Source organism: Crotalus tigris, unplaced genomic scaffold, assembly GCF_016545835.1.
Source record: "Crotalus tigris isolate CLP2741 ecotype Arizona unplaced genomic scaffold, ASM1654583v1 scf7180000017940.1788314, whole genome shotgun sequence".
NCBI classification, from domain to species: domain Eukaryota; kingdom Metazoa; phylum Chordata; class Lepidosauria; order Squamata; family Viperidae; genus Crotalus; species Crotalus tigris.
Genome location: NW_024096732.1, coordinates 1,350,727 through 1,378,521, shown reverse-complemented (window position 1 = coordinate 1,378,521; position 27,795 = coordinate 1,350,727). Strand labels below are relative to the sequence as shown.

General features: G+C 44.7%; 2 protein-coding genes across 3 annotated transcripts in view; both read right to left on the bottom strand.

The window, feature by feature from the left end:
* ASS1 (argininosuccinate synthase 1) overlaps positions 1-9,985 on the bottom strand; it is a 32,407-nt gene extending 22,422 nt beyond the window's left edge. Inside the window, exons 1-6 of the mRNA XM_039345158.1 lie at positions 9,409-9,985; positions 7,826-7,938; positions 6,548-6,616; positions 5,949-6,137; positions 3,624-3,680; positions 2,127-2,201 (exon numbers count right to left, since the gene is read on the bottom strand). Coding sequence (XP_039201092.1) covers positions 2,127-2,201; positions 3,624-3,680; positions 5,949-6,137; positions 6,548-6,616; positions 7,826-7,933 — 498 coding nt within the window. The 5' untranslated portion in view covers positions 7,934-7,938; positions 9,409-9,985. The remainder of the gene's footprint in view (positions 1-2,126; positions 2,202-3,623; positions 3,681-5,948; positions 6,138-6,547; positions 6,617-7,825; positions 7,939-9,408) is intronic.
* A 1,573-nt stretch (positions 9,986-11,558) lies between these two features.
* Positions 11,559-27,050, bottom strand: NCS1 (neuronal calcium sensor 1). Of its 2 annotated transcripts, XM_039345156.1 has the most exons (10): positions 26,868-27,050; positions 25,528-25,613; positions 23,181-24,000; positions 14,802-14,826; positions 14,326-14,464; positions 13,995-14,073; positions 13,671-13,759; positions 13,069-13,146; positions 12,436-12,553; positions 11,559-11,942 (listed from the first exon to the last, which is right to left on the bottom strand). In XM_039345156.1, the coding sequence occupies exons 3-9, from the start codon at positions 23,242-23,244 to the stop codon at positions 12,455-12,457; spliced, it is 573 nt and encodes a 190-aa protein (XP_039201090.1). In that variant the 5' UTR covers positions 23,245-24,000; positions 25,528-25,613; positions 26,868-27,050; the 3' UTR covers positions 11,559-11,942; positions 12,436-12,454. The 2 variants fall into 2 exon arrangements, with proteins under 2 accessions (XP_039201090.1, XP_039201091.1); XM_039345157.1 differs by lacking the exon at positions 25,528-25,613.
* Between the last annotated feature and the right edge of the window lie 745 nt (positions 27,051-27,795).

The following is a 27,795-nucleotide window of genomic DNA, read 5'->3' as shown; positions in this document are numbered from 1 at the left end:
TTGGTTCCATCTCTGCCTGCTTCCTTCCTTCAAGCACCTGCATTGGTGATCCTCCACTTTCTACGCCCATCTTGTCTTCTCTTCCCCTTCCTTCCTCCCCTCCCCCCAAATACCGAGACAATCATAAACCCAAGATCTCTTACAAGGTCACTCCACCAGTCAATTAGCTGGAGATGTTTCTCCAAGTGAAATGGTCTGTGAAAACTAAGCACCAGGCACAGAAATTAGCAGGAGAGTCGCAGTAACACCGTGCTAAGCTTGTCAAGCAAGAGAAACAGCAGGAAGCCATGCTAAAGAAAAGCTAGCGCTGCAAGTATTTCCTCCAGATTTCATTTCCGGTTACCCGGTTCAAGCTGTCCTTCTCGAGTCTTGCCTTGGGTCCAACATTTCACAAGGATTACCCGCTTGGGGACAAATCTCCTTCCACCATGGGTTTGTCTCACTGTGTTTGCAAAATCTGCTCCAGATTGTTCTCGAAGTGAGCAGAACGGGAAGTCCCAGGGAATCATGCAATAGGGGCTATTTCTAGAGAAGCTGGTGGCAGCTTTAATTGCTTCAGTTTGGACAACCTGGAATGTAAGACATTTGGGAAATAATATGGCTTTGTGGTTAGATCGACTGGGAGGGTTGTTAGAAGGAGCAAACTAGCGACCTCATATGAGAGAGAGAGAGAGAGAGAGAGAGAGAGAGAGAGAGAGGAAGAGAGAGAGAGGAGGAGGAAGGAAGGAAGGAAGGAAGGAAGGAAGGAAGGAAGGAAGGAAGGAAGGAAGGAAGGAAGGGGATGAGGAGGAGGAGGAAGAGGAGGAAGAGGAGGAGGAGGAGGAGGAGGGATTGTGAGAAAAGACTCAATGATAGTCCCAAAAGTTGGTTCCACATGGAAGAGGTTCTCCTGTTTCCTAGGCCATTGGACAAAATAAAATAAGAAAAAGAAAATAATTAACACAATGCAACACAATACAATACAATACAACACAATACAACGCAATGCAAGGGTAAAAATCGCACTGACTTAGAACAGGGTGGGAAAATTGACACCTGGGGTGCAGCTCGCTCTGAGCCTGGAGGATTGTCCTGCTTGCAACTCGGTTGGGGATGCGGGGTGGAAAGGAAGAGCCGAAATCCCTGCACCATCTCAGGTGCTCCTTAGAATCCGAGAACAATATTGGGCAAATGAATGGAGGGCGAACGTATTTTTCCATTAAGCGTCCCATTTCTCTCTCACACTCCCTCCCTCTCACACAAACACACAGACACAAGCATTGTAGAGTCTGCAAAAGTCCTCTTAATTGCTTTACTCCTTCCTTAAAGCTTTTTCAGCAAAGACAGGCAGAGCAGGAATAAAAGGGGGGGGGGGAAGCCGGACCACGCTCCATTTTCCATATAATAAGTGCCCTAATTAAAAACACGCGTACGCCCCTGCCTTAACAACTCACCTACTTGACAATTTGTTTGGCAACATATGGGGGACTCTTGTAAATTTCCCCTCGAGGCAATACATAACAGATGGCAGGAAAAATAAAGGGGGGGAAAACAGCAACCCCAAAATACACGTGTTTCTCAAGTTCAGGGTGGATGGATGGGCATGTTTGCAAATGTTTGCAAACACAAAATAAATGAATAAAAAGCAAAAGGGCTGCCCTTTTTTTTTTTTCCCCTTGCACCCAGCTTTCAATTTCGGGATCTTGGAAATCATTTACTCTGCTTTAGACAGCAAGACAAAAACATAGCTAGATAGATACATGGGACTTCAAGCAATTTTCTGGTTTATACACAAATGCTTCTCTTTTTTTTTGATTGATTGAACACAGTTGTCAAGCGTTTCTGGAGAAGAAGAGGGCTCCTGGGGAGGGAGGAAGGAGAAAAATACAAAATATCTAGGGAGGGAGGGAGGGAGGAAGGAAGGAAGGAAGGATCTGCTATCAAGACCTTATCAACCACCCAGACGGATTTCCTCCATGATGGCCTTTCTTGGTCATTCAGACCTTCCAATGCTGGTTCTATACAGGTAGTCCTCGACTTACGACCCCAATAGAGTGTCGTAAGTTGCGACGATCCTAAAATGGCTTCTCTTGTGACCTACCAGGAAGCATGGAAAACAAACAAACAAAAGATTAAAATTCTGGTACCTTAGCATATTGCATGAGGTCGCTGCGTCCTTGGAAGCGGGTATAAAATTCAGGCATTCTCCACGGTGCAATGATCTGCAGATACCATGGAAATAAAGTTGGTTATGGCACTAACCGAGAGGCAGTTTTGTGCAATGGGGAGGGAGGGGAAGAAGGAAGGAAAATGGAAAGATGCTAAACTCAAGAAAGGGAGGGAGGGAGGGAGGGAGGAAAGAGATGGAAGGAAGAGATAAAAAAGAGGGAGGGTGGAAGGAAGGAAGAGAAGGGAAAGAATTAAAAATTCTTGGACCCTGGAAAGCCAGGCTCTTAATTAAAAACCCAGGTATTATGAGTATTATTATGAATTAGTACTAGGCAGCCTCTGGTAATAGTTTCATAGATAGTTCTTTACCAGATTCCTCAAAAACCTTCAGCAATGGCAGAGCTTCTTATGCACTGGAAAAATGCTTTAAAAATTTAGAGACGGGGCAACCATTTGTCTGGAATGGCATAGGGTCTCCTGCTTGAGCAAGGGATTGGACTAGTAGATCTCCAAGCTCCCTTCCAATTCTATCATTCTATGTTCCATATTCCAAGACGTTCAGAGATGGATCTATCTCAAAAGTAGCCCAGGTTGAACTGTCCAGCACAGTCAAACACCGGCACAGGAAAACTTTTTTGACATTTTGCCTGAGGTCATAAAATGTTCCAAGATCCTTTTGTCATAAAATGTTCTATAAAATTTCCCAGAGGTCAATTCCACAGGAGTCAGCTAGTCCATTTGAAGTACCTTCGTTCAGAAAGTTTTGCCTTAAGGTGTACCATTTCACCCGATTAAAGGTCACAGACCCAAGAGTTTTAGAAGCATATAGCTTAATTAATCGGTATTAATGTTGTATTTCTTTGTGTGTTCCGCCTCGTTCTACATTGTTTTCCAAACCTGCAGTGATTGGAGTTGAACCGAAACTCATAAAAGCACTTGCAAAAATTCTAAATTGAGGCTAAAACTGACGCAGTTCAACCCAAGGGATTAAGAATAATTCAATTTGAACCAATTTTTTTAAAATGAAAAACAAAAAATAGCAACCACTAGCTAACCGACAATCAAAAAAGACATTCTAACTTTTGTTAAGTCCCTGTGATGTTTTAACTGACCTTTTCTAACAGCCCAAACTAGCTCAGGAGGTATCAGCAGATCGTTTGGTTTCCACCCATTTTTTGCCCTGAGCAGGATGAAAAATAATCCCCACTTTGCAAAAAGACTTGGGATCACCTTTGTTTGGAGAGATTAACAGGGAAAGAGCTGCTGACTTCTGCCTTTGAAGCGCACCCTGCTTAGTCCAAACACCATTCCAGAAAGGCAGAATTACCTATTGAATTTGGGCAGAGGACGTGGTGGGTAACCTGAACCCCTGGGGCTGGTGGCAGCCACATCAAAGCTGCCGTCAGACGGGGAGGGTTAGTGGGACAGGAGGGGACTGAAACATTTGGTGTTGTGTGGCACAAACTGTGCCTTACCTTGATCCGAGGAGAAAGAGCATAGTAGGTGAGCTCAAATCGAATCTGATCGTTGCCCTAAAGAAAGGGGAGGATAAAGCGTTAAGCACAATTGAAATCATTTAGCCCAACAGAAGCGGTTTTGGGATTGCTTTTGTTTGGGAACCTCTCCATCGTTTTTTTCTGCCCTGGAATCACCTGGTGGTCTCCCCTCCAGCCAATACAGTTAGTCCCTGATTTACGACCGCTCGTTTGAATTTACAACAGCGCTGGCAATTTTCACTCGCCTTTACGACAGTCGCAGCGGTTATGTCAGCAAAATTTGGACACTTGGCAACCGGCAGACAGTTCAGGGCTGTCTGTATTCTCTACATTTTAACCAGGTAACGCAATTCTGGAGATTCACATGACCACTAAGAGCAACCGAGATTATTGTGGCTTGCAGGAGCCTCCAGAGGCGGCGACAGAAGACCTTGGAGCCAACATCTAACAGGGCTTCCTTCTCCCATCTGTCTCTCAGTCATGGAGCCTCACACAGATGGTGCCCGAAGCATTGAAGAAATTGGCTGTGCAGAGCAAGGAGCACCCAGCTTTGGGGGCTCGGATTACTACAGGGAGGGGGTGGCTGCCCCTCAACCCATTTGCCTGCAAGCCAAGCTTAGTTGATAGGAGCATGGAAAATGTTTCAAAGAGCTTGTAGCTTTCTGAAGCTCAGCCCTGGGAAGAGCCGAGATCATATTTCTTAGAAGGCAAAAGGCACGTCGGAATTCAACTGGGCATGGCCTTAAATGTACTAAAATATGCCTTTTGCTGTCCGAGAAATATTGAACTGGAGTTTAGAATTAAACTCAGCTAGAGTTTACCTCAACTAGAGTCAATTTTCGGCTTAAGACTAGACTGTCAACATTTAAGTTTAATTAAGCTTATATGCTGCCCGGTATTATTCATTTATATCCTGCCTTTATTATTTTTACAAATAATTCAAAGTGGCAAACTTATCCAGCGTACCTTCCTCCTATTTTCCCCACAACAATCCTGTGAAGTGGGTTACCCAGGTGGCTTGTATGACTAAGGTGGGACTAGAACTCACATCTGGTGGCTAGCCCACAGTCACCCAGCCAATGTTCATGCCTAAAACGGGACTAGAACTCCCAATTTTTTGCTATCAATTCAGAACATTGGGGTTTAAAAAAAAAATAATCCGAGATTCTTATTGCAAACTCACCGCAGAGTTCCCAAACCTCACGTTGCAACGATACATGAGCAAAATCAGCACCCACCTCTTTTCTTTTTAGAAAACCCGATTCTGCAATCTTTTTCTGCCCCTTCTCGGCTATTTCCGACTTTCTAAAGAAGCCGAATTTTGAATCAGCCGATTAAGCAAAAGAATCTTGACAAAAGTAAGTCTTTGCTGCCCTCTTGTGGAAAAATGCGTGCGGCACACATTTTTAAAAACACTGAAAAAACACCTGTACTGTAAAAACTGCGGTTACTCCAACAGCAGGAATATAATGGCCAGGTTCGTTTTTAATTCGAATTTTAGAATGAGATTAAAAAAAAATCAAAGGAAAAATAATACTAAAACGGCATCAATTTTATAACCCAATCTTCTACTGTGAATATTTCTTTTTAGTAATTTCAAGCTATCGCCATCTGTTGTTGACCTGGAAGGTGTGCTTTGCAGGCAGCCCAAATGAAAGCAAAGATTCTTAAAAGTGGGAAACTGGTTTTAATTCGTTTCCTACTTCCTGGTTGCCAAACTGAGCAACAAGCAAAGGGAAAAGGCATCAAGGGGGCTTAAATATTTGCAGCTCAATGGGAATTTGCGAAATTCAAAGCAAATAAACCTATTTTTGCCTGTGCGCTTAAGCTTGTCGGCTTTCCTAGGAAAATCCTGTCCACCTAAGCTCAGTTTAGCTAATTTTTAACAAGCGCTGTCCGGATATGCACATTCTTTTTCCTTGGATTATTCAGCATTCCTCAGAAGGACAATATTCAACAAGATGACTTCCCAGGACCTTGGCTAAGCTTGCTCAAGTTGGAAACTCAAATTTGTGTTGTGTGCAAACTTTGGTTCTAGTGTTCTAGAAACATGGGTAGACCTTCTCCTCTCAGCCCAGATTCCAGAAGGGTTTTGTCAAGAACTTCGTTTAAGTCACGTCCACTGAGAAGGTGAACAGGGGAACAATTTAAAGCATCACCAATAAAGGAGAATGTTTTGCAGCTCAGGGTTGGAATGAGGGGTCCTTTAGCCGGCTAGCACTGATGATGTTAGCTAGTTTGGGTCATGAAATGTCTGCAAGCTCAGAGAGCAGCCAGGAAGCCCTCGTTAAAGCATCATCCTACCTTGCCTGTGGCTCCATGAGAAACGAACTGGGCCCCCTCTCTCAAGGCGATCTCCATCTGCTTGCGGGCGATACACGGCCGAGCCAAAGACGTGCCAAGGAGGTACCGGTCTTCATAGAGAGCCCCAGCTTGGACAGCTGGCCAGATAAACTCTTCTACAAATTCTCTGCCGAGGTCTTCAATGTAAACCTGAAACACAGAATATAGAACATGCAAGATTAGGGACCTTGGAGGTCTTCTAGTCCAACCCCCTCCTGCTCAAGCAGGAGACCCTAGGCTATTCCAGTCAAATAGTCTGGCCAATCTCTTCTTAAAAACCTCCACTGGTGGAGCATCTTCTGGAAGAAGGATTTTTTTCCCTGATAATTTCCTAATTTTTAATTATTTTTAAATAATTTACTTCCTCCACAAGATTCCGAAAGGAATCTATTTGTCCACCTCTAACTCAGAGAGGGTAAAATACTGCCAAATGAAAAGCATGACGGTTGGAGAATTCTGGGAGTTGCCGTCCATGTATTTTTTCATAAATCATTCTTCTTTCTGCCAACCATGGTTAAACAAACCGAGGCTAGGTGTAGCAGGCAAAACTAAACACTCACCTTTTTGGCACCCAAAGAGAGAGCTTTCGTTCTCGCCTTTTCAAAGTTTTCATCTTGTCCAATGTTGGCCTGGAATATATTTAAGACAAAAAAAGATTGAATAGAAGGAAATCTGCTTCCCCCCCCCACTGGTTTTATCCCCCTTTGGGTCTTGTTTGTGTGCTTTTAAGGGAACCAAGGCACCAAGTCTTTAATTGTACAAAGGGATCTCATCTTTTGGGGCATCTTAGCATATTCTGGACAGTTTGAGACAGTCCTCAAACTAGGAAAGGGGGCTGCTCAATTCTGGAAGGGCAGAGTCATTTCCCATCTTTGAGACACAGAAATTAAGGGAAGGGAAGAGGAAGGGAAGGGAGGGAGGGAGAAAGAGAGAGAAGGAAGGAAGGAAGGAAGGAAGGAAGGAAGGAAGGAAGGAAGGAAGGAAGGAAGGAAGGAAGGAAGGAAGGAAGGAAGGAAGGAAAGAAAGAAACGGAAGGGTCTCCAGCTCAGCCATTTAGACAATGTTCCTGCAGGAAACACAATGGCAGAATTTGTCCTTGTGTGGCAGTAAAAACAAGTCCAAAAAACAAATAAGGAAAAAACAAACAAACTCCAAAGGGGTAAAGTTCTCTGCTAAGTAGGGCTGGCTGCATCATAAGACCGTCTGAACCTTGTCTTGACAAATAAGGTTATTTTTTTTTTTTTTTTGATGATTCTTCATTCTTGAAATCCCTTTGACACTTTCTGGCTTGCAACCTTTTTAAATCACAGATATTTATTCTCAGGTCCTGGATTTTTGTGTGTGTCCATTTAAATGGTCCCAAGTCTTTAAAATGAAATTTATATTTAATTAAAACTACTTTCGCTCCCCCAGGTCCCTGCAGCAGGATTGGTTATCAAACCTCATTGTTCCCAGCCATGCTGCTACCTAGTTAGGTGCCAACCAATCAGGTTTGTCCCCTGAAAGATAAGGCTGAAGTTGAGATTCTTGGTCCCGGTTTGTGGCTGATGGTTCCACTCTGAACCGCTCACAAGACAAGACTTAGACCTGTTGAATTTCTACCTGTGGACCCTGCAACCTTCACAATCAATCCTTGCCGTACCTTTTAAACTTGGCAACTTTAAGACAGGTGGACTTCAACTCCCAGAATGCCCCAGAATGCATGCTGGGAAATTTGGAAGTGGAAGTTCACGCCTCCTAAAGGATGCTGGTGAGGAATTCTGGGAGTTGAAGTCCACCCGTAAAGTGGCCAAGTTTGAAAAACACTCATTTAGAGAGACCTTGAAAAATGGTCTTACCATGTAAGCGATGACGTCATAACCTTGTTCTTTTAGCCAAACCAGGATGCAGGACGTATCCAAACCACCACTGTAGGCCAGGATCACAAGGCCTTTGGACTGAGACATTGAGTCTATAATAATCATAATAATACTTTATTGGACTTATATATGCCACCCGAAGGACAGTTCAAGAAAATTCCCCATCCGATAAACAGAATCCAACGGCTTTTTTCCAGCTAAAAAAAGCCAATGAGCTGGATTTGCAGTTCACTTAACAACAAATGGAGTGGTCTACTTAACTATGTCAAAAAAGTTCACACTTAACCGCCATTTTGCTTAGCAGTGGAAATTCTGATTACAATTGTGAACATAAATCAAGGACAACCTATATTCATAGAATAATTGATCCAGGCCTTTTGGACGCTCAGCTCAACCACCAATCTCATGAAGCAGCTGAAAGAGCCATACCAGAAAGACTGGAGGAACAAATATTTGCACCTACGCATGTCTTGAACCCATGGAACTCACCGCCACAAGATTCAACATGAGCACGATGGTCCTGGCTCCCCCCCAAAAAATTACTTAATTCACAGCCTCAGGAATGGGCTCCCTCCTTCTAATACAACTTCCAGAACCCCTCATCCTCACTGTGGCTGATGGGAGTTGTAATTCATTAACCTATGCACTCGATAGAACTAACTGAAGAGATTGATTCTATTATGCAGCCTGACCCAATTCAGGAAAAAAAAAGGTTATTTTTTTCCCACAGAGGCTTTTTCAATAGACGATGTCCAGCTTGGCATAGAGCTGGGCTGGCAGATTTGGGGCATCATTGGCACCCACCAAAACAAAGATTTGTCCACTGGCTACTTTAAACAATCCCAGTTTGTACTTTCAGTTCCCTTGTACAAAAGAGCAATTTATTTATTTATTCTGGGCAAGTTGCCAGCTACAGTCTCCTGTTTAAAACTTGGGGCGCGGAGAATTTTCAGCTTTTCCTTTTCTGCCAGTTTCTCTCTCTTTCAAATCATCAGCAGAGTTTTATTCAAAAGGTGCAGAAAATTAGAAAAGCAAAGGTAGGAAAAGGGATACGCCAGTCTGTAGGAAATAAAAAAGAGAGGAGGAAAAGAGGGGGGAGACACAAACTGAAAATCAAAGATGGATTATGAAATGAGAAAGAACAAAGAAAAAGAAATTAAAAAGGGCAAGAAAAGAGGAAGAAAAATGGAAAAAAAGAGGAAAAAATATACTGAGAAGGGGCTCCTGATATTCTTCACAATTATATTTTAATCTCTCTCTTTCTAAAGCTACATCATAATGCTCTTCTTTTTCTAATCTAGCTTATCTAAAAAAAAAGATAGTTATTTTCTGATCTTCTTTGCATCCGTTATGCACGCATTTATATTTTATCCTCTCTCTATTTATATTGTGGCTTCCTTCTTGTCATATTCTCTGCTTTCTAATCATCAAGCCCCTTAAAGCAGACATTCATGCTTTCTCATGAATCCTCTTTAAAACGCTTCCAAACTCCTTTAGAAGTTTTTTGCAACTTCGTTAAAAGTTTCTCTCCCCCCCCCTCCATTTTTTGCACAGTCACTTACCGTTTTTCGCCTGCAAAAAAAAAAAAAAATATATCAGCTGCAGATTAAAGCCAGGGGGCTGCCCACCAAATCTGTGCTTCCAGCCATCCCAGAATATATACCCCCCTCCAATTGTTTAAGGAGGAGGAGCTAGGATGGGCACAGTCCAACCTCAGCAATCACCCCTTCCTGTCGCCTTCTGGTTACCATCCTGGCTAGTTTTGAGTGGGGAGATTGAGTTATTTAAACCTTGCCAACAGTTCTGGGGCCAAATTAAGCCAGTTGAACCACAGCCAAGAGGAGGAAAAAACCCTGCCCTAGTTATTATTTTAACTCTTGCGCCATCCCGCACAGCACCCAGGTGAGGAGAAGTATTTGGCAGCTCTCTTGACAGATCTATACCTCGTGACCAATCGGGAAGAGATAAAGTCTCATTGCAACAGAGAGTCACCTGCCTGGGGAGCCAAGGTCTGAGCACACTGGACATTCTCTCTTTTTCCAGACCTGTCCATATTCCAGGTTTTTCTGCTGGAATTCAGCACCGTTAGGTTATAAAATAACTGGAATAACTTGATGCTTTGAGAAAGAATTTTAGCCAGCAATAAGCAGAAGCCAGCGTTTTTTTTACTGGTTGGGTCTGGAGGCTAAGTGTACAATGACCAATTTAGGGAATTGGGTAGGTCTAGTAGTCTAATGAAAGGAAGGACTAATGGTGACATGACAGCCATATTCCAATATTTGAGGGGCTGCCACAAAGAAGAGGGGGTCCACCTATTCTCCAAAGCACCGGAAGGCAGAACAAGAAGCAACAGATGGATGCAGGGGGGGTTCCCTGATGGCTTACCTTGGTATTACAATCCCATTGTAATTGTGTATTGTACAATATTAGACTATCCTGTTCTTTTTTGTACGTGCAATACATAGATTGGGCCATAAGGGGGCAGGTTGTCCTTTAAATTCCATTCTATTTCCCTATATTCTATGTCAGTGATGTACCCGATTGAACCACCAGGGGCAGTATTTTATAAGGATTGCGACAAACTCAGTTTCAGTACAGTATTGAAAACAGGACCATATAATAGGAACTACTGCCTCCTAGTGGTTCAATGAAATATTATACTCTCAATATGGAAAGAAGCGCAGTAGAATGGAATAACAAGCCACATTTAGTTACATTTTCCTGTTTTATGTTTAACTTTGCTGTTGCAGTCTGATCAAGCTTGCAAGTGCTGTCGATTTTTAATCAAAATTGATCATATCAACCTCCTCATCTGTATCCGTGGCTGTACCATAAACTTGAACGATCGTGTCAAAGGGTTCTCCGTGAAGTCTAATTAATAATGTTTAGTCATTGACTGTATCATTGCGAAGTTGTTCTTGCAATATCCTTCCTAACTCTAAAATAAGGAACCATTTCTACATATTTTTCATATGGACCCTAATGTAAGGTAGTCCATTTAAAAAAAAAAGAAGAAATAAATTAGAAATTTATTTATTTAAAATTAGAAAGAAAGAAAGAAGAAAGAAGGGTCCTTTTTCCTTTTTTTTAATATGCAGGCATGGACGTTTGTGAGATCGGAGATCCGAGCATTAAAGCTCATTAAAGCAAGGAAAGGATGCATGACTTCCCAACCTTCCACCTCCCCCAAAGTGAAGCATCACAGAACAATTGTGATGGACAAAACGACGACAACAAAAAATAAAGACAAAGAGACAAAAAAAGAGGGGGGGGGGTTCGGAACTTCAGTGTGCGTGATTACATATTCAGGGCAAAAAAAGGGGGGGAGTCCTTTTTGGCTTAAATTTCTCCTGCAAAGGAAAAAAAAGACCACGACTGCCACCCCTTTTCTGGGGTTTGATCCTTCAGCGACAAACCCAATAGGAAAGAGTCAAATAAATAGGTGGCTGTCGCAAAGAGAAACACCGCAAGTTTGTGACACACACACACACACACACACACACACAGGCAAATCATATCCCAAGGAGAGGGGCGAGGCAGTTCCTGCATCGCTCCAAACATAAAAAGGGTCTTTGTACATGCAGACCTGCCCCCACCCCCAGCGATGCAAAATCCAGATGATGTGGAGAAAGTGAGTTTTCAAACTGATTTTGATCCTTATTTTTTTTTTGCTTAAGCCCTTGACCCTTCCCCCCCCGCACTCCCCCCTCCCTACTTTTCCCATCCGATCTAACAGCAGCTTCTCGGTCTCTTCAATGCCACTGCCACCGCCCCCCAGGGAAGAAATATGAAGTCTCAAGTTCATTCCAAACAAAACACAAAGGGGGGGGGAGAGAGGGAAATGTGTGCAAACCGCCTCCATCCGGTGAAGGATTCCCACCCCTCGCCCTTCCTCCGTCTGTCTCTCTTTTAAAAGGATGATAATCAAAGCAGCCGATGGGGGCCGATGGTGGATTCCAAGCAGGAGGTTGTTGAGGCTGAGGTCGAACTTAGAACGCGCCCCTCGCTCGCGAGTAACAGGAGAGTAACGTCCGGCGAGGGTCTTGTTGGGGGGTGGGCAGCTTGATGTCACTGGAAGAAGGTCTTCTCCAAATGTCTGGAAAGGAGAAGGGAGGAAAGGAAGGGCGGATTAAAAGCCCGAAGCTCCTTCGATTTGGTGGGCCTTACTATTTTATATATTTATTTAATTCATATTCCTGCCTTTGGATCTTTTTAGAAATGAATTATTTAGTCTTTTACTCGCCTGGTTTTTAGTCTTTTACTCGCCTGAGATGGCGGCCATAAAAATGGAAGGAAGGAAGGAAGGAAGGAAGGAAGGAAGGAAGGAAGGAAGGAAGGAAGGAAAAAAGAAAGGAAGGAAGGAAGGAGTGATGCTGAACAGGAAAGGAAGGAAGGAAGGAAGGAAGGAAGGAAGTCACATAAATGAGAAGGTAGTCAAGTCAAGTCAGTAAAAACTATTGTGCATCTAAGTCTCATGAGGAGTTTTTGGATGGGGGGGGGGAGGTCATTTTTCTTATTTAAATGGGAAGTTCAGAGGCGGAAGCCAGAAGGTCTGCATCGTCTCCTACCCTGGAAATGGGGATGCTCACCAAAGCATGGCTTGGGGGACTATACCAGTCCATCATAAAGGGAAAGGGCCTGGACGATGGAAGGGTCAGCTTTCGAACCCTCCTGGAACTCCTGCAATGTTAATTTCCCATCGGCATTCTGGAAGAAAAGGAGAATCAGACGTTAGGGAAGGTAGGTGGAGAAGGTCCTAAGAGGTCATCTAGTCCATACCCCCCCTTCTTGGTGCTGAATTAATGAGGTAGCTCATAGATCAGTTCATGAGACCAGTGAACGGGGACCCAAAAGAACAGTCAATACACAGGATTAAATCTCCTGTATGTGTTGTTGTTGTTGTTGTTATTATTATTATTATTATATTTCTCTCTCTCATCCATTCATCTATCTATCTATCTATCTATCTATCTATCTATCTATCTATCTATCTATCTATCTATCTATCTATCTATCTATCTATCTATCAAGATTTCCTGCCAAAGGGAGGACTGGAACTCACAGCTTCCTCCTGCTTTCTAACTCAGCACCTTAGTGCTTTTCAACCTTGGAAACCTAAGGCGGGCTGGGTTTCAACTCTGTCTTAAGAATATGGATCCGAACGAAGCAAAATGGGGGTCACCTCCTGCTGGTAGCCAAGCAAGATGGAGAAGGAGACTCACTTTGTCCATCATGGCAAAAATCCGGTCCACCCTCTTCTCCGGGGTGTTCTCCTCTTCTGGCAGTTCCACCGTGTTACCCTGGCCAAAGACAGTGAGGATGAAGCAGCCTTGGAGATGCACACGACCCACTCAATACAGTTCCACGAACTCTGGTGGACTCAATGAAGCCTAGGGAGATACTGAAGCAAGCTGACCAACGGAAACTAGATCGGGGTGCAGTTGGCCTGGCCTGTAGCTGAAGAAGCTAATTTGGGGTCCAGAAGATTACAGAAACTCAACTTCATTGTCTGGGGAAGCTTCCCTGGGTTGTTCACCAAACTTGTCTCTTTCTTTCCCAAGATGCAAGGTGGGCCTCCATTGTCCGCCTTCCTTCTCAAGACTCCATGCAAGTCTGCCCCAACTACAGTAAATCCTTGACTTACAACCATCTAGTGACCGTTAGAAATTACTTTTTCGGCACTGAAAAAGTGCCTTACGGCCAGTTTCCAGAGTTACGACCGTTGCACACAGAAATCCTGGTCATCTGAAGGGCAGGACAGAACCGGCTGCTTCCTGCCACCGCGTCTCATTCCAGGGGTAACAAACCATTGTTATATACTCACCACCATCTGGTAAATAGCATCTACAATGTCCAGCATCTCATTTCTTGTGATGTAGCCATCGTTATCCAGGTCATACAGTTTAAAGGCCCCTGAAACGCAGCGGGGAGGAAAAAGAAAGAGACATTCAACCAAAATCTCTCCCACAATTTCTGAGATAAGTGGAATAGAGAATAATAGAGTTGGAAGGGGCCTTAGAGGTCTTCTAGTCCACCCCCGCCCCTTCCTCAAGCAGGAGATCCTATATCAGCCCGGACACATGGCTGTCCAATCAGGATGCAATGAAATAAATTGTCGTGGAAGAACAGAAGGGATCGGATTGCTTACACCGCAGTTTCTCATCCAGAGTTCCTCTGGAGGTGACTGAAAGGGCCTGGATAAATTCGGAAAACTCGATTCTTCCATCCTGAGAAGAGAAAGAGGGAAAGGCTGACATTTAGAGAAAGCTATTTAAAGTGCCATTGCAGATAGTTCTCTATTTATGGCTATTTGCTTAGGGACTTGTGGGATGTCACAGAAACAAGTAACTCAGTCCTTGCAGTTACGACCATCACAGGAAGGAAAGAAGGAAGGAAGGAAGGAAGGAAGGAAGGAAGGAAGGAAGGAAGGAAGGAAGGAAGGAAGGAAGGAAGGAAGGAAGGAAGGAAGGAAAACTCACTTTGTTTTCATCAAAGACATTAAAAACAAACGTTGCAAACTTGGTTGGGTCACCAAACGGGAAAAATTGCTTGTAGATTTTCTGAAATCCGGCTGCGTCCAACTGTCCACTTGGGCAGTCCTTAATAAAGCCTTTATACCTGCAACCAGAAACATGAATGGACCAATGTTTCTACAATGGGACCGAGCTGGCTGCTTTGCAACTCAGGGTCCAGAAAAGCAAGAATGCCTTGAGCCCTCCTCTCATCCCATGTCCGAACAACTAACATTTCCCTAATTCAGTAAAGTCAGTTGAAAGTAGGACCTTCAGTAGGTGATGAATTGAACTGACTGCACACAGTCCTCCATTTATAGCAATTTACTTAGTGATCGTTTGACATTACAGTGGCACTGAAAGAAAGTCTTTTCTCTTTGGTGTGTATCTGTTCAAAGATTGAATAATTCTCCTTAGAATCTGAAATAACATGGAAGACTCACCATTGCTGGACTTCTTTCTCTGTGACTGAAAAAGAGAAAAAAAGAGGGGGGGGGGAAGAAGAAGTATTTATGGATGACTTCGTACATTCATGCACTTCAGTTAAGTTTTCAAAAGCCTCAACTCTTAACTTATTCACACATTTAGGGAGACATAATTGCTCTCTGCTTGTTCACTCAATTAGCAAGATCGTTTGCGAAGAGACGAATCTTCCATCTTTCGTGCTGTCAATTACTGATAAACTTAAAGAGGGAATATTAAATATTTCTGAGCACAAAGGATATAAATTGGGACTCTGGCTATACAATGCTTTGGGGGGGGATTTTAATTCACGTAAAATAGTGTAAGTCAAGATGGATTTATGATTTGGATCATGGCTGTTCTCATGTACAGGTAGTCCTCGATTTACGACCATTATTGGCACTGGAATTTTGGTCATCTAAGTGAGTCGGGATCATGTGACCAGACCTTCAAGAGGTGTCACACTGCACTGCCCCCCCCCGGTCTTGCTGTCAATCAGATCTCCAAAGCGACTGCAGGGTGTTCCAGACGTCTGAATCAATCTGGGCTGATTTCGCAAATGGCTCTGATACTGATCTTTCGAGAACACGAATTGAATTAAAGGAATCGATTCCCAAGCTGCGGCTAGAAGAAAGAAAATGGAAGCCTTTTAAAAAGAGAGAGAGACAGAAAGAGTCTTTGCAAGGTTCTGCTTCTGTTTTAGAGAGTTCACAATGTTTTAAAAGCTTTCGCAGCTTGCGGTCTTATTCTAAGCCAGCTTTGTCAGTTAGTGTGAACTAACTGTGTTCAAACCAATTTTTTTAATTCAAGGTCAGCAAGTCAAGCTCTGAAAAGCTGGGCAAACCTAGTATTTTGGGGAGAGAGGTGTGGACTGGGAAGGGCTGCAGATAATCCTCGATTTACGTGGAAAATTGGGAGAAGAATTTCCATTGCCAAGCAACACGGTTGTTAAATGAGTTGCATTCAATTTTATGACCTTTTTTTTGTTACAGTTAAGCAAATCACTTCAGTTGTTCAATGACGCATATGGTTGTTAAGCAAATGGACTTTTCATGTTGGAAGCCAGTTGAGAAGGTCACAGATGGTGATAAACTCGAACCCAGCACCCTGCAACCAGGTTGCCAAGCGCCCAAATTTTGATCACGTGACTGTAGGGATGTTGCAACAGTCACAAATGCAAGGGCTGGTTGTGATCCACTTTTTTCAATGTCGTTCAGTGCTGAATGATCACTAAACAAATTCTGGTAAGTCGACAACTATATCTGCATTGAAAAGATATATTATGTTGTAGCTTGGACTGCTTAGCCCAGTCTCAATCTTATACCACTTCAGTGAAATGAGTTGATCGGGATTTTGAAACTTAAATAAGTTTATCAAAATGGGACTTTGTACTTGGAAAAAAATCTGGCTCCTTCTTGCAGATGAGGCAGCAGCCCCAAAACACCACATGGCAATGGTTGGAGTGCCAAGATTTTGCCGCAAAGCTCAAAAAGGAACAGCTAATTATTGATGCAGGACTTCTGCAAGATGCCAAATGTACATGCTTTTTCTGAATTTCAAAAAAACTGCAGCACGGTAAACAGCAATTCTCTCTCTCTCTCTGTCTCTGTCTCTCTCTGTCCGTCTCTCTCTCTCTCCCCCCCCCCCTAAATCAAGGGGCGATATTTTAAGCTTTCCAGTCAAACATTACCAGTTGGGAACAAAATATTTAGCCATTGATCCACTCTGGCACAAACACCTCCGAGGCAACTGCATGCGTGCCTTTCTCAAAAAAATCAAAGCAAAGTTTGCGAGCAAATGAGGCCAGTTGCAAATTCATAATTCAGGAGGCTAATGAACACTGCAGCCCTATCATTTCCAGATGCATTTTCAATTATATTCAGTTTTCCCCTCGGCTTTGCTCTAATGGTTTAAGGCTTAAAACTTCCAACTGTTCCGGTTAAACATTAAAAAGGCCAACGGTGAGAAACGAGAAACAAATCACCCATTCCAGCCACAGATTTTTAACTCCTGTGAGGTCTTGGTGCTTCCTAAGAGGGAACAAAAAAACTCTACACACAGGAGTTATGTTGACTTAACCAGCTTACATTCTGCCATGATACCTTGAACACCATCAAATGTCCACATCTGCCTGTCCCAGGTCCTCAGGGAGGACTAGATAGATGGACAAAAACGCCCCAAACATGCTTTTTCAAGAGCAACTGGACTTTCTTGTTTTTTGTTTGAAGACGTTTCGCTTCCTACCCAAGAAGCTTCTTTAGCTTCTTCAGAATGGAAGGCTTTATACTCCTTGCAGACGGCTGGTCATTTGCCTTCTTTCAGTGAGCCACTGAAGCCACTTGGAGGTTTATCTGTGTCCTCAATGTAAATCCTTCCATTCCCGCCCATCAGAGCTGAAGAAGAACCTCAAATAAATGCTCGAGGTCCTTTGGGAGCATCCAAGGAGAAAGAGATGTGACATAACACAGTAATAGCCATCTCCTCCAACGGTAAAAGGAATGGAAGAAAAACTGAAAGACTGCAGTGGAGATGGTGTCATAAATAGCCAAAATGCAACTTCATCTCTTGTCAATAAAAAGCCCTTCCACCTTGCTGAATCTTGGAAAAATTGTTCAAAAGAAGAAACACTCTGTCCCATGCCCTGGAGGAATCAAATGGTCTAAATTGACAAGAATTCAGCGGCTGGAATTCTTACAACTCTCCTACATTCATCTCCCTAAATCTATTTACAGAAGGCTCCAACTATCTCATTTGAAATAATTAATTTTGCCAACACGAGCTGTTCTCGAGCACCTTGAGGCTTAAGGTCAAAAATTAAAAAAGGGAGGGAACAAAGATCTTTTGAGGATTCGCAAGACAGATTTCAACAAATCTGTTTTTCTTCTGCTTCTCCCAGCATGCAGAAGTATGCTGAATGTACACAAAGCCCAGCAAGTCAAGACTGGTTAGCTTCAATGTGGTTTGCTTTTTGCTAGAGAGTGTGTATCTGAAAACCAGCCAATTGATTTAGCTTTTGATCTTGTGAATCAAGAGATTCCCCCAAATAGTTTCACTGATAATCAGCTTATTGCTGAAAATTAATTTTAGTATGTCCAACTAGTTAGCAGAAGAAAAGCTACATATGTATCCAACAGTACTAAACATGTGTAACTTTCTGAGTAAACAGAGAATAAGTTTGTGCTACTGGCTCAGCTGACAAGGTTTTTGGCTGGCAAAAACTTGCATGAGTCAGGGATAAGAAACTTAGATTTTAAGTTTCCAGCTCTCTCGGAAAAACAATTTCTCTCCTTCACCATCCTGTAAAGAGTTGGTTCCTAAATCTGCAACTTCTCTCCCCAATCAATCCTTTATAGTTGCCACTTGTCTTGCAAAAGGCTCGTGGGCAAATTGCTAATTGCAATTAAGATGTCTTCAGAGGCAATTAAATATATTTAATGGAGGTAGTTAATGGTAGCTTTCAAAGAATAGAATTGACAGAAGAGAATAAGCCCAAATGAACAGAAGACGTCCAAAAGGTGGTGAAACAGACCCTCTTGGATCGGGATGGGGGATCTGAACTTCCAAAATGGTGAAGAAAACTTAGAAGCCCCAAATAGGAGGACCAAAAGATACTGAAAGTTTTAGATCTACAGAGTTGCTGGTTGTCCACCCAACAAATTCAATCAATCAATTGAAAGGATCGACAACTTTCTGATCTCTGATGGAAAAAGAACCTGGAAAGGTCCTTTCTACAAGTCACACTTTGGCATCTATCCGCTTCCGTTAAAGTTCTCCAGATGTTCCCAAAAAACTTCTTTTCCAGTTCTACCCCACAATAAATCTTGGACTTTTTATAGGTCAGACAGTTTCATTATCAATGTTGTTCTCCACCCAAACTTAATTTTATGCTCAAGAAACTCATCTCCAGGTTGGACAGGCCTGGAAGAGAATGTGGTGAAGCTACCCAGATAAAATAGAACAAGTTAGGCAATCTTTAAAGTCCAGTTGTACATAAGGGACAATTATTTTGCGCAACACACTTAGCTGCGGAGAGATGGGCTAACCCAACACGTGGATTCCCACAAGACGCCAAGCCAGAAACACTATCCCAGCATTGCTTGCTGTGCGAATGAACCCGTGAACAGATTCGTTGTGTGAACACACCCAGAGGTGAGGCCAAGTCAATCCATAGGTAGCAAACTGTGATTAGCACAGCAAGGGAAGATTTCTTAGAAAACTGAAAAGCAAAGTTTACGAATTGTGAGACTTCACAGTCATAACCATCATTTGGCACACTCTCTGAATTCTGAATTATGCAGCAGCTTTGGCAAATGGAGCATTGTCCCAGAAGTTACAAAAATAGCAAGGAGATTGAATAAAAGCTGTAATTTATCGCTAATATCTTGAAGAACACAGTCAGGAAATAAACTTGGAGTGGTTACAAGAAAAGCTCTCTTTTTCCTCAACCCAGGGCTAGACTGATGACCTGGCCGGGGGGGGGGCATTGTAACTTTGAATGGTCACTAAACGAACGGTTGTAAGTTGGGGACTACCTGGACTGTAGATGCTTGAAAACAATCATTTGCACACACTGATGGAGGGGGAGGGTCCTTTGCTGTCACAGTCTGTGGGAAAGACCCTGGGTGAGGGGGCAAAGAGACATTGCCAGGGAATGGTTAGATAAGAGACATACAGAATAACGGACTTAGAAGGGGTCTTGGAGGTCTTCTAGTCCAACCCCCTATCATGAGAGCCCATAGCCGAGTCTCAGCAGATGAGACTTTGGGAGATGGTTCTGCCCATTTCTGCACTGATCGTTCTCGAGGAACTCAACAGGAGCTGTTTTTTTTCACCCTCCTGCTGGGCCCTTTTTGCCAGCAATTCATATTTACAAGCTTTTATTATGTTTTTTTTTCCCCCTTGACGATTCCAAGAAAAACAGCCAGCCGGCCCACACAAGTTTGCCGTGGCACGTAGCCAGGCTGAGACACCAAAACTGAACAGCTTTTCTGGGGGCAGGAAGCAGAGTTTTCCCCTTGCTCGTTTTTCTGTAAGGTGAGGGACAAAATAAAGCAATTGCTGGAAAGGAGAGGAGGAGTTGCACTCGGGGTTTCAAACCGAGGATCTGCAGGGATAAAAAAGTCAACTCTGACCTTGCTAGTCATCTTCATTAGCCAGTCCTTGATTTATAACCATGCATTGAGTGAGCTCCATTTCGAAGTTACGACAACACTAAGAAAAAGGATTGATCCTCGCATTTATGACCACTGCAGCATCAAGATCATGTGAAGTGTTAGTACGGCTTGATAGAGCCTTGGCAAGACCACAGTTGGCATATGGCATCCAGTTTTGGTCACCGTATTATGAAAAAGATGTTGAGACTTTGGAAAGAGTGCAGAGAAGAGCAGCAAAGATGATTAAGGGACTGTGGGCTAAAGCATAGGATGAACAGTTGGAAGAACTGGATATATCTAGTCTAACCAAGGGCAGGATTAGGGGGTGACATGATAGCAGCCTTCCAATATTTGAGTGGCTGCCGCTGCTTTGTTTTCCAAAGCAGCTGGAGGCAACGGATGGAAACTCATCAAGGAGAGAAACAACCTGGAATCAAGGAGAAACTTCCTAACAGTGAGAACAGTTAACCAGCGGAACTACTTGCTTCCAGAAGTTGTGGCTGCTCCATCACTGGAGGCTTTTAAGAAGAGACTGGACACTTGTCTGAAAGGGTATAGGGTCTCCTGCCTTGGGCAGGGGGTTAGATTAGAAGATCTTCAAGGTCCTTTCCAACTCTGTTAAATGGTTGGAGCATCCCAGGGTCAGGAGGAGGATATTCAGGACCAAACACTAGCAAATTTCAAAAAAAACGTCCCACTCCCAAGAAGCCAAGACATTGAAACGCAGGAGAGAAACCAGCAGGTTCAAAACTTCAAAATCTCCAGAGCCACCTTGATCCAAGAAATGCGATGGGCCTTGTAAACTGAGCTCCCGTTGTGCTACATGGAGTTTTATGGCTCTCTTTTATGGGCCTTGGTTTTATGGCCGTTCTTATCTAGTTTTATTATGCCCCACTCTGAGCTGTCTCCAAAGCAGGAGTAATCGTATTTGTAATAAATATTCATCACTACGGCAGCCGTATGCAAATGAAGGAGACACGGATGCCAGCTTTTCTTGGGAAAACTTTACCGCCTCCCAGCTCATCCTGGCGGAAACTGTGAAACTCCCGTGTCAATCAGGAAGTCAGGAGAAAGCTATCCGATGCGTTTTTTGGGGGGGTCAGTTTCCAAAAACTCATTCTGCAAAATACTGACAGGAGTCCTCCTGCAAGTCCTCAGTTGTTAAGTGAGTTTTGCCCCCGTTCATGACTTTCCTTGCCAACATTGTTCATCGAATCGCTGCAGTCGTTAAGCTAGACACACGGTTGTTAAGTGAATCTGCCTTCCCCCGTTGACTTCGCTCAAAAGGGGATCCTGGGACACTGCAACCGTCGTAAATAGAAATCAGTTGCCAAGCGTCTGACGTTTGATCACGTGACCCTGGGGATGCTGCAACAGTCATAAGTATGAAAATGGTCATCAGTCACTTTTTCCTATGGTGTTGTAACTTCAAATGATCACTAAACAAAAGGTTGCATTTTTTTAGTGTAGAGGGAAGAAGGAAAAGAAGAAGAAGAACTATTATTATCTTTCTATTAACCTGTGTGTAATTCAGGTGATAAGGAGAGGAGAGGAGAGGAAACCCACAACGCAATTTCCTGCCCAGGAAATACTGGATAGATCTAACATCAGCTGGTTAGCAACTAAACCGCCCAGGTAGTAAACACAGGTCACTCGAGCAAGTGAGCCAAACACCAAACCAGACCCAAAGAACATGTTCAGTTCTCACCACAGATCTTGATCGACTGATCCCTGCAGGAAGGGGAGGAAAAGCCTGAAACCAGCCAGAATCTCTGCAATCTAATACCCCAAATTCACGTTTCCCAGTCAAGGGACACTTCAATGCTGCAAAACCCCTCAAAGTTGGCCAAGCCGTTTTGTAGTTTTGGAGATGCAACAGGGGGAAGGGGGAGAGAAGCTGCTCAGGAGGGGGAGCCCCATTTGCTGACCAAACGGAGGGCCCTGACTGCAAAAAAAAAAAAAAAAAAAAACAGTGTTGGGGAAGGAAAAGAAAATAAAGAAGAAGAAAAAATTCACGACAGAAGCGAGGAAAACAAAGCAGAATTCTTCGACTGGGTTTTTGCATCATCGAGTTGTTTAAAAAAAATAATAGAGGGCGGGATATCAGTGAAATAAATACGTGGGATGCATTTTGGCTGCCCCTCCCCCCCTTCTGCTTCTCCCTCTCCCCCTCCCCCCTAGCCAGATTCTGGACAGCTCCCCACCCCGCCCCCATTTTCAAATTGCAAATAGCATTGAAAGCTGGGAAGATGGGTATCCAAAAGTGGCCCCCCCAAGGCTGAAAATGTCTAAGAATTAAATGCAGCCATCACCACCTTCACCCCCCACCCCCTACGTATGGGGCCTCCTCCTCATCTTTTCTCTCCCTCCTCCTCTTCCTTCTCTCCTCCTCCTACTTGTCTCCTTCCTCCTTCCTCTCCTCTTCCCTCCCTCCTCCTCCTCCTCTTCCTTCTCTTTCCCTCCTTCCTTCTCCTCCTACTATTCCTCTTCCTTTTTCCCTTCTCCTCCTTTTTCTCCTACACCTATCCCCATATCTCTGCTCCTTCTCTCCCTTCCCTGGCATGTGCCTGCCCGCGTGGCTCCTTTCCAGCTCTGGCCAGCCCCCCGCCCACCCCAGGAGAAGCCAAAGGAGGTGCCAGATTCTCCGGGCGAGGAGCTGCATGAATCACTGGGAAAGAGAGGGAGGGAGAGAGAGAGAGAAGCCCCCCCCTCCTTGTTCCTTCTCTTCCTGCAGCCCTGACAATAATAACACCCCAACGGGAGCTCCCCCCCTCCCCTCTATAAAGCAATGCAGCACATTGCACCATGGAACCGAAGCAGACTCCCCCTGGCTGCTCTGCCGCTGCTCCTTTCCCTGCTTGGCCCTGGGCTTGCTAGAGCCGAATTGTTCCTAGGTGGAGCACAACACAACGCACACACACACACAGAGCATCTTCATCCCCACCCCCACCCCAGAAAAGAGAGGAAGGAATCGAGGTCTTTTGAGCCCAGGGGTCTCCCGTAGGTCTAGAAAACTGCAAAAGGAAAAGGAGAGGAGATGGGAGATGGGGGATGGGGAGAGGAAGGAAGGAAGGAAGGAAGGTGATGGGAATGAGAGATGAGAAGAAGGAAGGAAGGAAGGAAGGAAGGAAGGAGAGAAAGAGAAAAAAGTAAAAGGAATAAGAAGGAGGAAGGGGAGAAAAGAAGGCAAAAGAAAGAGAGACTTACAGTATGTTTTCCTAGTCAGCTCTTCCACCACTTCAGGCTTCAACTTGCTGTTTGATTTGCCCATGGTGGTGAATGGCTCTTCCAGGCTCAGCAAGGCATCAATTGGGCCCGACAGCTCTCCGTGGCGGGAGGAAGACTCATATAGGAAGCTTGCGGAAAGGGGGGCAAAGTCCAGGGGGAGAGGGACCACCTGGCCCTCTAAATCGGACCCTCTCGGCCTTCCTGCGATCCCCACAAGCCGCAGGAGAGAAGCCAGCTGGGAGCAGCGGAGAAGAGGACGCCTTGTGCTGCAATCCAGGGGCTCCGAGAAGTCCTTCTTGGGGGGAGGTCTTCAAGGGAGCATTTGCAGATGATAAGCAGCCCTCAGCTCCATAACGGACTGGAGGGGGGGGGAGCTATTTGCAGCCCCAAAAGAAAAGAATAGGAGACGAGAGAGGAAGAAGTCGAAAGGCAGAGGAGGCCAACCCAGCAAGCTGAAGGCTGACAATGAATGGGTTTCTTTCTTTCTGCTTCCTTTTTCCCCTGCTTGTTTTTGCAAAGGAACCGACTCTCCGCTCAGCTTTCCCTTTCTCTCTCTTCCCCAGAGCCGTGCCAAGTGTTGCTGCGGTCGTCCCTGGTTACAAACGCCCTCCTCTCTCTTTCCTGCCCTCCCGGCTCTGCTCGGCGGCTGCTGCTGCTGCGTTGGGTTGCTATAGTCTACGAGGCGGCTCGGATCTTGCACCAATAAGGGACGAAGCCCAAGAGGGCGGATGGGTGGGCTGCCTGCCTGTCTTTTGTCTTCTCCAGCTCGGCTGTATTTGGTGCCCCTCGATCGATCAGCCTTGAAAGGGGGGTGGGGGAGGCAGGGAAGGGGAAAGAACACAACATGCTCGCATCAAGAGGCTTGCCCTCAAGATCAACCCTTTTGCAAAAGAAAGCTGTAATTTAGGGAGGCATCTCTGCAGCTCAGAACCTAGGTGTTCCCTGAGCTTGCAAGTGTTACATTACCCAACTAGGTGACATCTCCAGGATGAGGGAATGGGGGCTTTGCTCCCTATTTATGTTGTAAAGTAGCTCTAAGCTGGACTGTTTCCTTGCAGAAGTTTCATGACCCAACTAAGTAACATCATCAGTGCTAGAAGCGAATGGGGTTTACGGAGAGGAGGAGGAGGAAGATTATTGTGGGGTCCTTGGTGCTCTCTGAGCTTGGCTGTTTCCTTGCAGACGTTTCGTGACCCAGCTAGGGAATATCCTCAGGGCTAGTGAGTGTGACTTGCTCCCTGTTTATATACAGTAGCTCTGAGCTTGGTTGTTTTCTTGCAGACATTTCATGACCCAACTAACTTTTGTAGCAGCTAAAAAAAATTGTGACTCAGAAAAGGAAAAGCAAAATTGGATACTCAACTTGTAGTCCTTGACTTACAACCATTCATAGTGACTGTTCAATGGCACAGAAAAAGGTGACTTACAAAGGGTCCTCTCCCTTGTGATGGTCGGGTTGCAAAAATCGTAAGTGTGAAAAACAGTCGTAAGTGATAAGTCATCCTTGCAATTTTGAACGGTCACTAAATGAATAGTTGTAAGCCGAGGACTGCCGGTACTAAAATCTCAAATCATGGTGTGAAGGCCTATTGAAATCAGGACCTTGGACAGCTCCCACATCAGCCTCGTTGATTTTGTCTTCTTAGAACCATCAAAGGATTTTGGCTCGGCCACACAGCCCTTGTCGAAAAGCTGATTAGACTACTGAAAAGCCCTCTGCCTGTTTTGATAAATTTTGCCAGGCCAGGAATGATGGATGCAATAAAGAAATTCTGTCTTCTGAGCAAGAAGATGTAAAAGCCAAGTCCTGTCCAAAGGGATTAAATTATCCTTGCTCTGCCACAGTATGTCAGGTTCCATTCCAAAATTTGCAGGGTTGAGCCGTAAAGACTCCAGAAAAGATAGGAGACCAAATTTTAGTCAAGATATTATGCAAGGAAGAGATGCCAAGAGAAACAAAAGGCTCCTCTGCAAAGGTTCTCCAATCCGCACCAGATTGTTCCAAAGAGTTGGCTTTTTAAATGCCTTTCAAGGCAGAGATTTATCTGGAGGAAGTGTGAAGTTTCTGTACTTATTTAGGAGCAAGATGGCCAGGGAAATAACAGAGTCTGTTCTTCCTTAGATTGTCTCTCCTGTTTTTCTTGGGGACTGAATGGAAGGAGGGAAGAGGAAGCCAGGGAAGCTGCAAGTGGCTGGAGAGATCCCTCCTTCCTTCCTTCCTTCCTTCCTTCCTTCCTTCCTTCCTTCCTTTTTTTCTTTCCATCTCAATAATTTTACCTCTCATCTCTAATCCTTTTAAGAGGCTAACAACAAAAAAAAATCATACCGATTTCCACTTGGTCTTTTGTCCAAGAAGTAGACAGCTCGATTTGGCTTGGTCAAGACTAGTCAAGATCAGAGAGATGCTGCAGTCTGATAACACAAAACAGGAGTTTTACACTATCATCATTAATATAATCACCCATTACTACTGCCATTACGTCTGAATCTCTAGGAACAGAATTTAGAATTTTGCCCTTCTATCTGAGGGGCTGCCACAAAGAAGAGGAGGGGATCAGACTATTCTCCAAAGCATCAGAAAGCAGGACAAGAAGCAACGGATGGAAACTAATCAAGGAGAGAAGCAACCTGGAACTAAGGAGAAATTTCCTGACAGTGAGAACAATTAATCAGTGGAATGAGTTGCCTTCAGAAGTTGTGGGTGATCCACCACTGGAGGTTTTCAAGATGAGACTGGACAGCCACTTATCTGAAAGGGCATAGGGTCTCCTGCCTGAGCAGGGGGTTGGACTAGAAGATCTCCAAGGTCCCTCACAACTCTGTTATTCTGTACTCCAGGAGCCAGAATTCCTTGGCCAACAGCATGGCTCCTCTGCCAGTGCCAGTGGGGTAAGAGTCTATAAATCAGGCCAGTGTTTTGATTTTTACCCTGGGGGGGGGGTAAAGATGGCAAGGCCCTGCCCATTTCTTCTATATATTTTATAGAATTTTAATCTGAATTTTAATCATGTGACCACGGGGATGCTGCAAAGGTTATAACTGTGAAAACTGGGCATAAGTCACACTTTTCAATGCCGTTTAACTTCGAACGGTCACTAAATGAACTGTTGTAAGTCAAGGACTACCTGTATTCACCTTCGTCAGCTTTGGTTCATTCTGAAAAAGCTAAGGAGGCCTTAGTTGGTTAACGGCCAAATCGGAGAAAATGCTTTTTAAAAAAAATAGAAGAAAACCTTTCCAAATTGTTTTTGTATTACTGTCTAAACTTCGGAGGCAAATAGATTCATGAAATCAGGAGGGCTTGAAACCACCCACCCACCCAAAAACCTCTCTCCCCTCCCGCAATTTTTATCCTTATCCTAATAATAATACTAAGAGCTGTCGAGAAACGGATCTGCCCTTCCCCCCCAAGCCATCTTCCCCATTTCCCGTTGATGCGCTTTTGCGCGTCATCCTTCTTGGCAAGGCGAGGCGAAGGCGCGCCGCTCGGATGACGAAGGGAGGGGGGAGCAGAGGCAGACAGCCTAATTTTGCAAGGGGGGGGCAAAGGAGGCCACGTGGAGCTGGAGACGGGGGGGGGGGACTAAAGAGCCTGGCCGCACAGACTCCCCGCCGCCTCTAACAAAGAGGTCCCCGAAGCTTACCAAGCGCGCTTTGGCTACTTACCACCCGCGGGCGCCAGTTGCAGAACCCGATGCGGCGGGTTCCCGGGAAGCGGAGCCTGGACTGGGGGCGGGCGCCGGCCGGTGGGAAGAAGGAAGGAAGGAAGGAAGGAGGGAAGGACGGACGAGACCCGCCCTCGCCAGCTCTTTGAAAGGGGCGCGTGGGTGGGTGGGCGAGGCCAGGCTGGCGCTTGGGATCAGCTTCCTCCCAAATCTGCTTAGCCCCAGGCTGAGTCCCCAGACTTTTCGGCCCAATAGGAAAGCTGGTTGCAGCATCCCCCAGTGAACACGGAGATTCTCAGTCATCCAGGTCAGGATTGCCCCAGAGGTTCTTTTCCAAGAGGCAACTGGACTTCCTTTATTTTTCCCTGCAGAGGTTTCTCTTCTCAGGACCGAAGAAGCTTCTTGGATGACAAACCAAACGTCTCCAGGGAGAAACAAAGGAAGTCCAGTTGCCTCTTGAAAGAGCATCTTCAGGGCAGCCATTCCCCAGGTTGAGCCACGTTTAAGGCGGAAGGCCTTTGGGGCCACTGTTCTGGGACTGCTGCAGCAGGGATGGGTTCCCAGGTTTTTATTTTATTTTTTGTAATGAATAGCCAGGCAAAATCTTGCCCAGTGGGTTCTTTCCCATCGGATGGGATTCAAGTATTAGGCTGGTTCTCTGCCTTGAGTTACTTATAAAGGGAAATCAAATCCATAAAATAAAATTGCAGGAAAGAGAGCCTGCTTGGGAGCGCTGCAAAGGCTTTTTAAGCCACTTTGATCTTAAATAACTCTAGCCAGCCACAAAAATCTTCCGATGGGTCTTGCGGGCTCCATGAACAGGCAAAGGGGGCAAATTTCTTGTTTCAGAAGGTCAGCCCGACAATCATCCGAAAATCACGGCTCACTTAAGCTTTTTAAAAATCTCTTCTTGCTCATGTAGGGTGCCT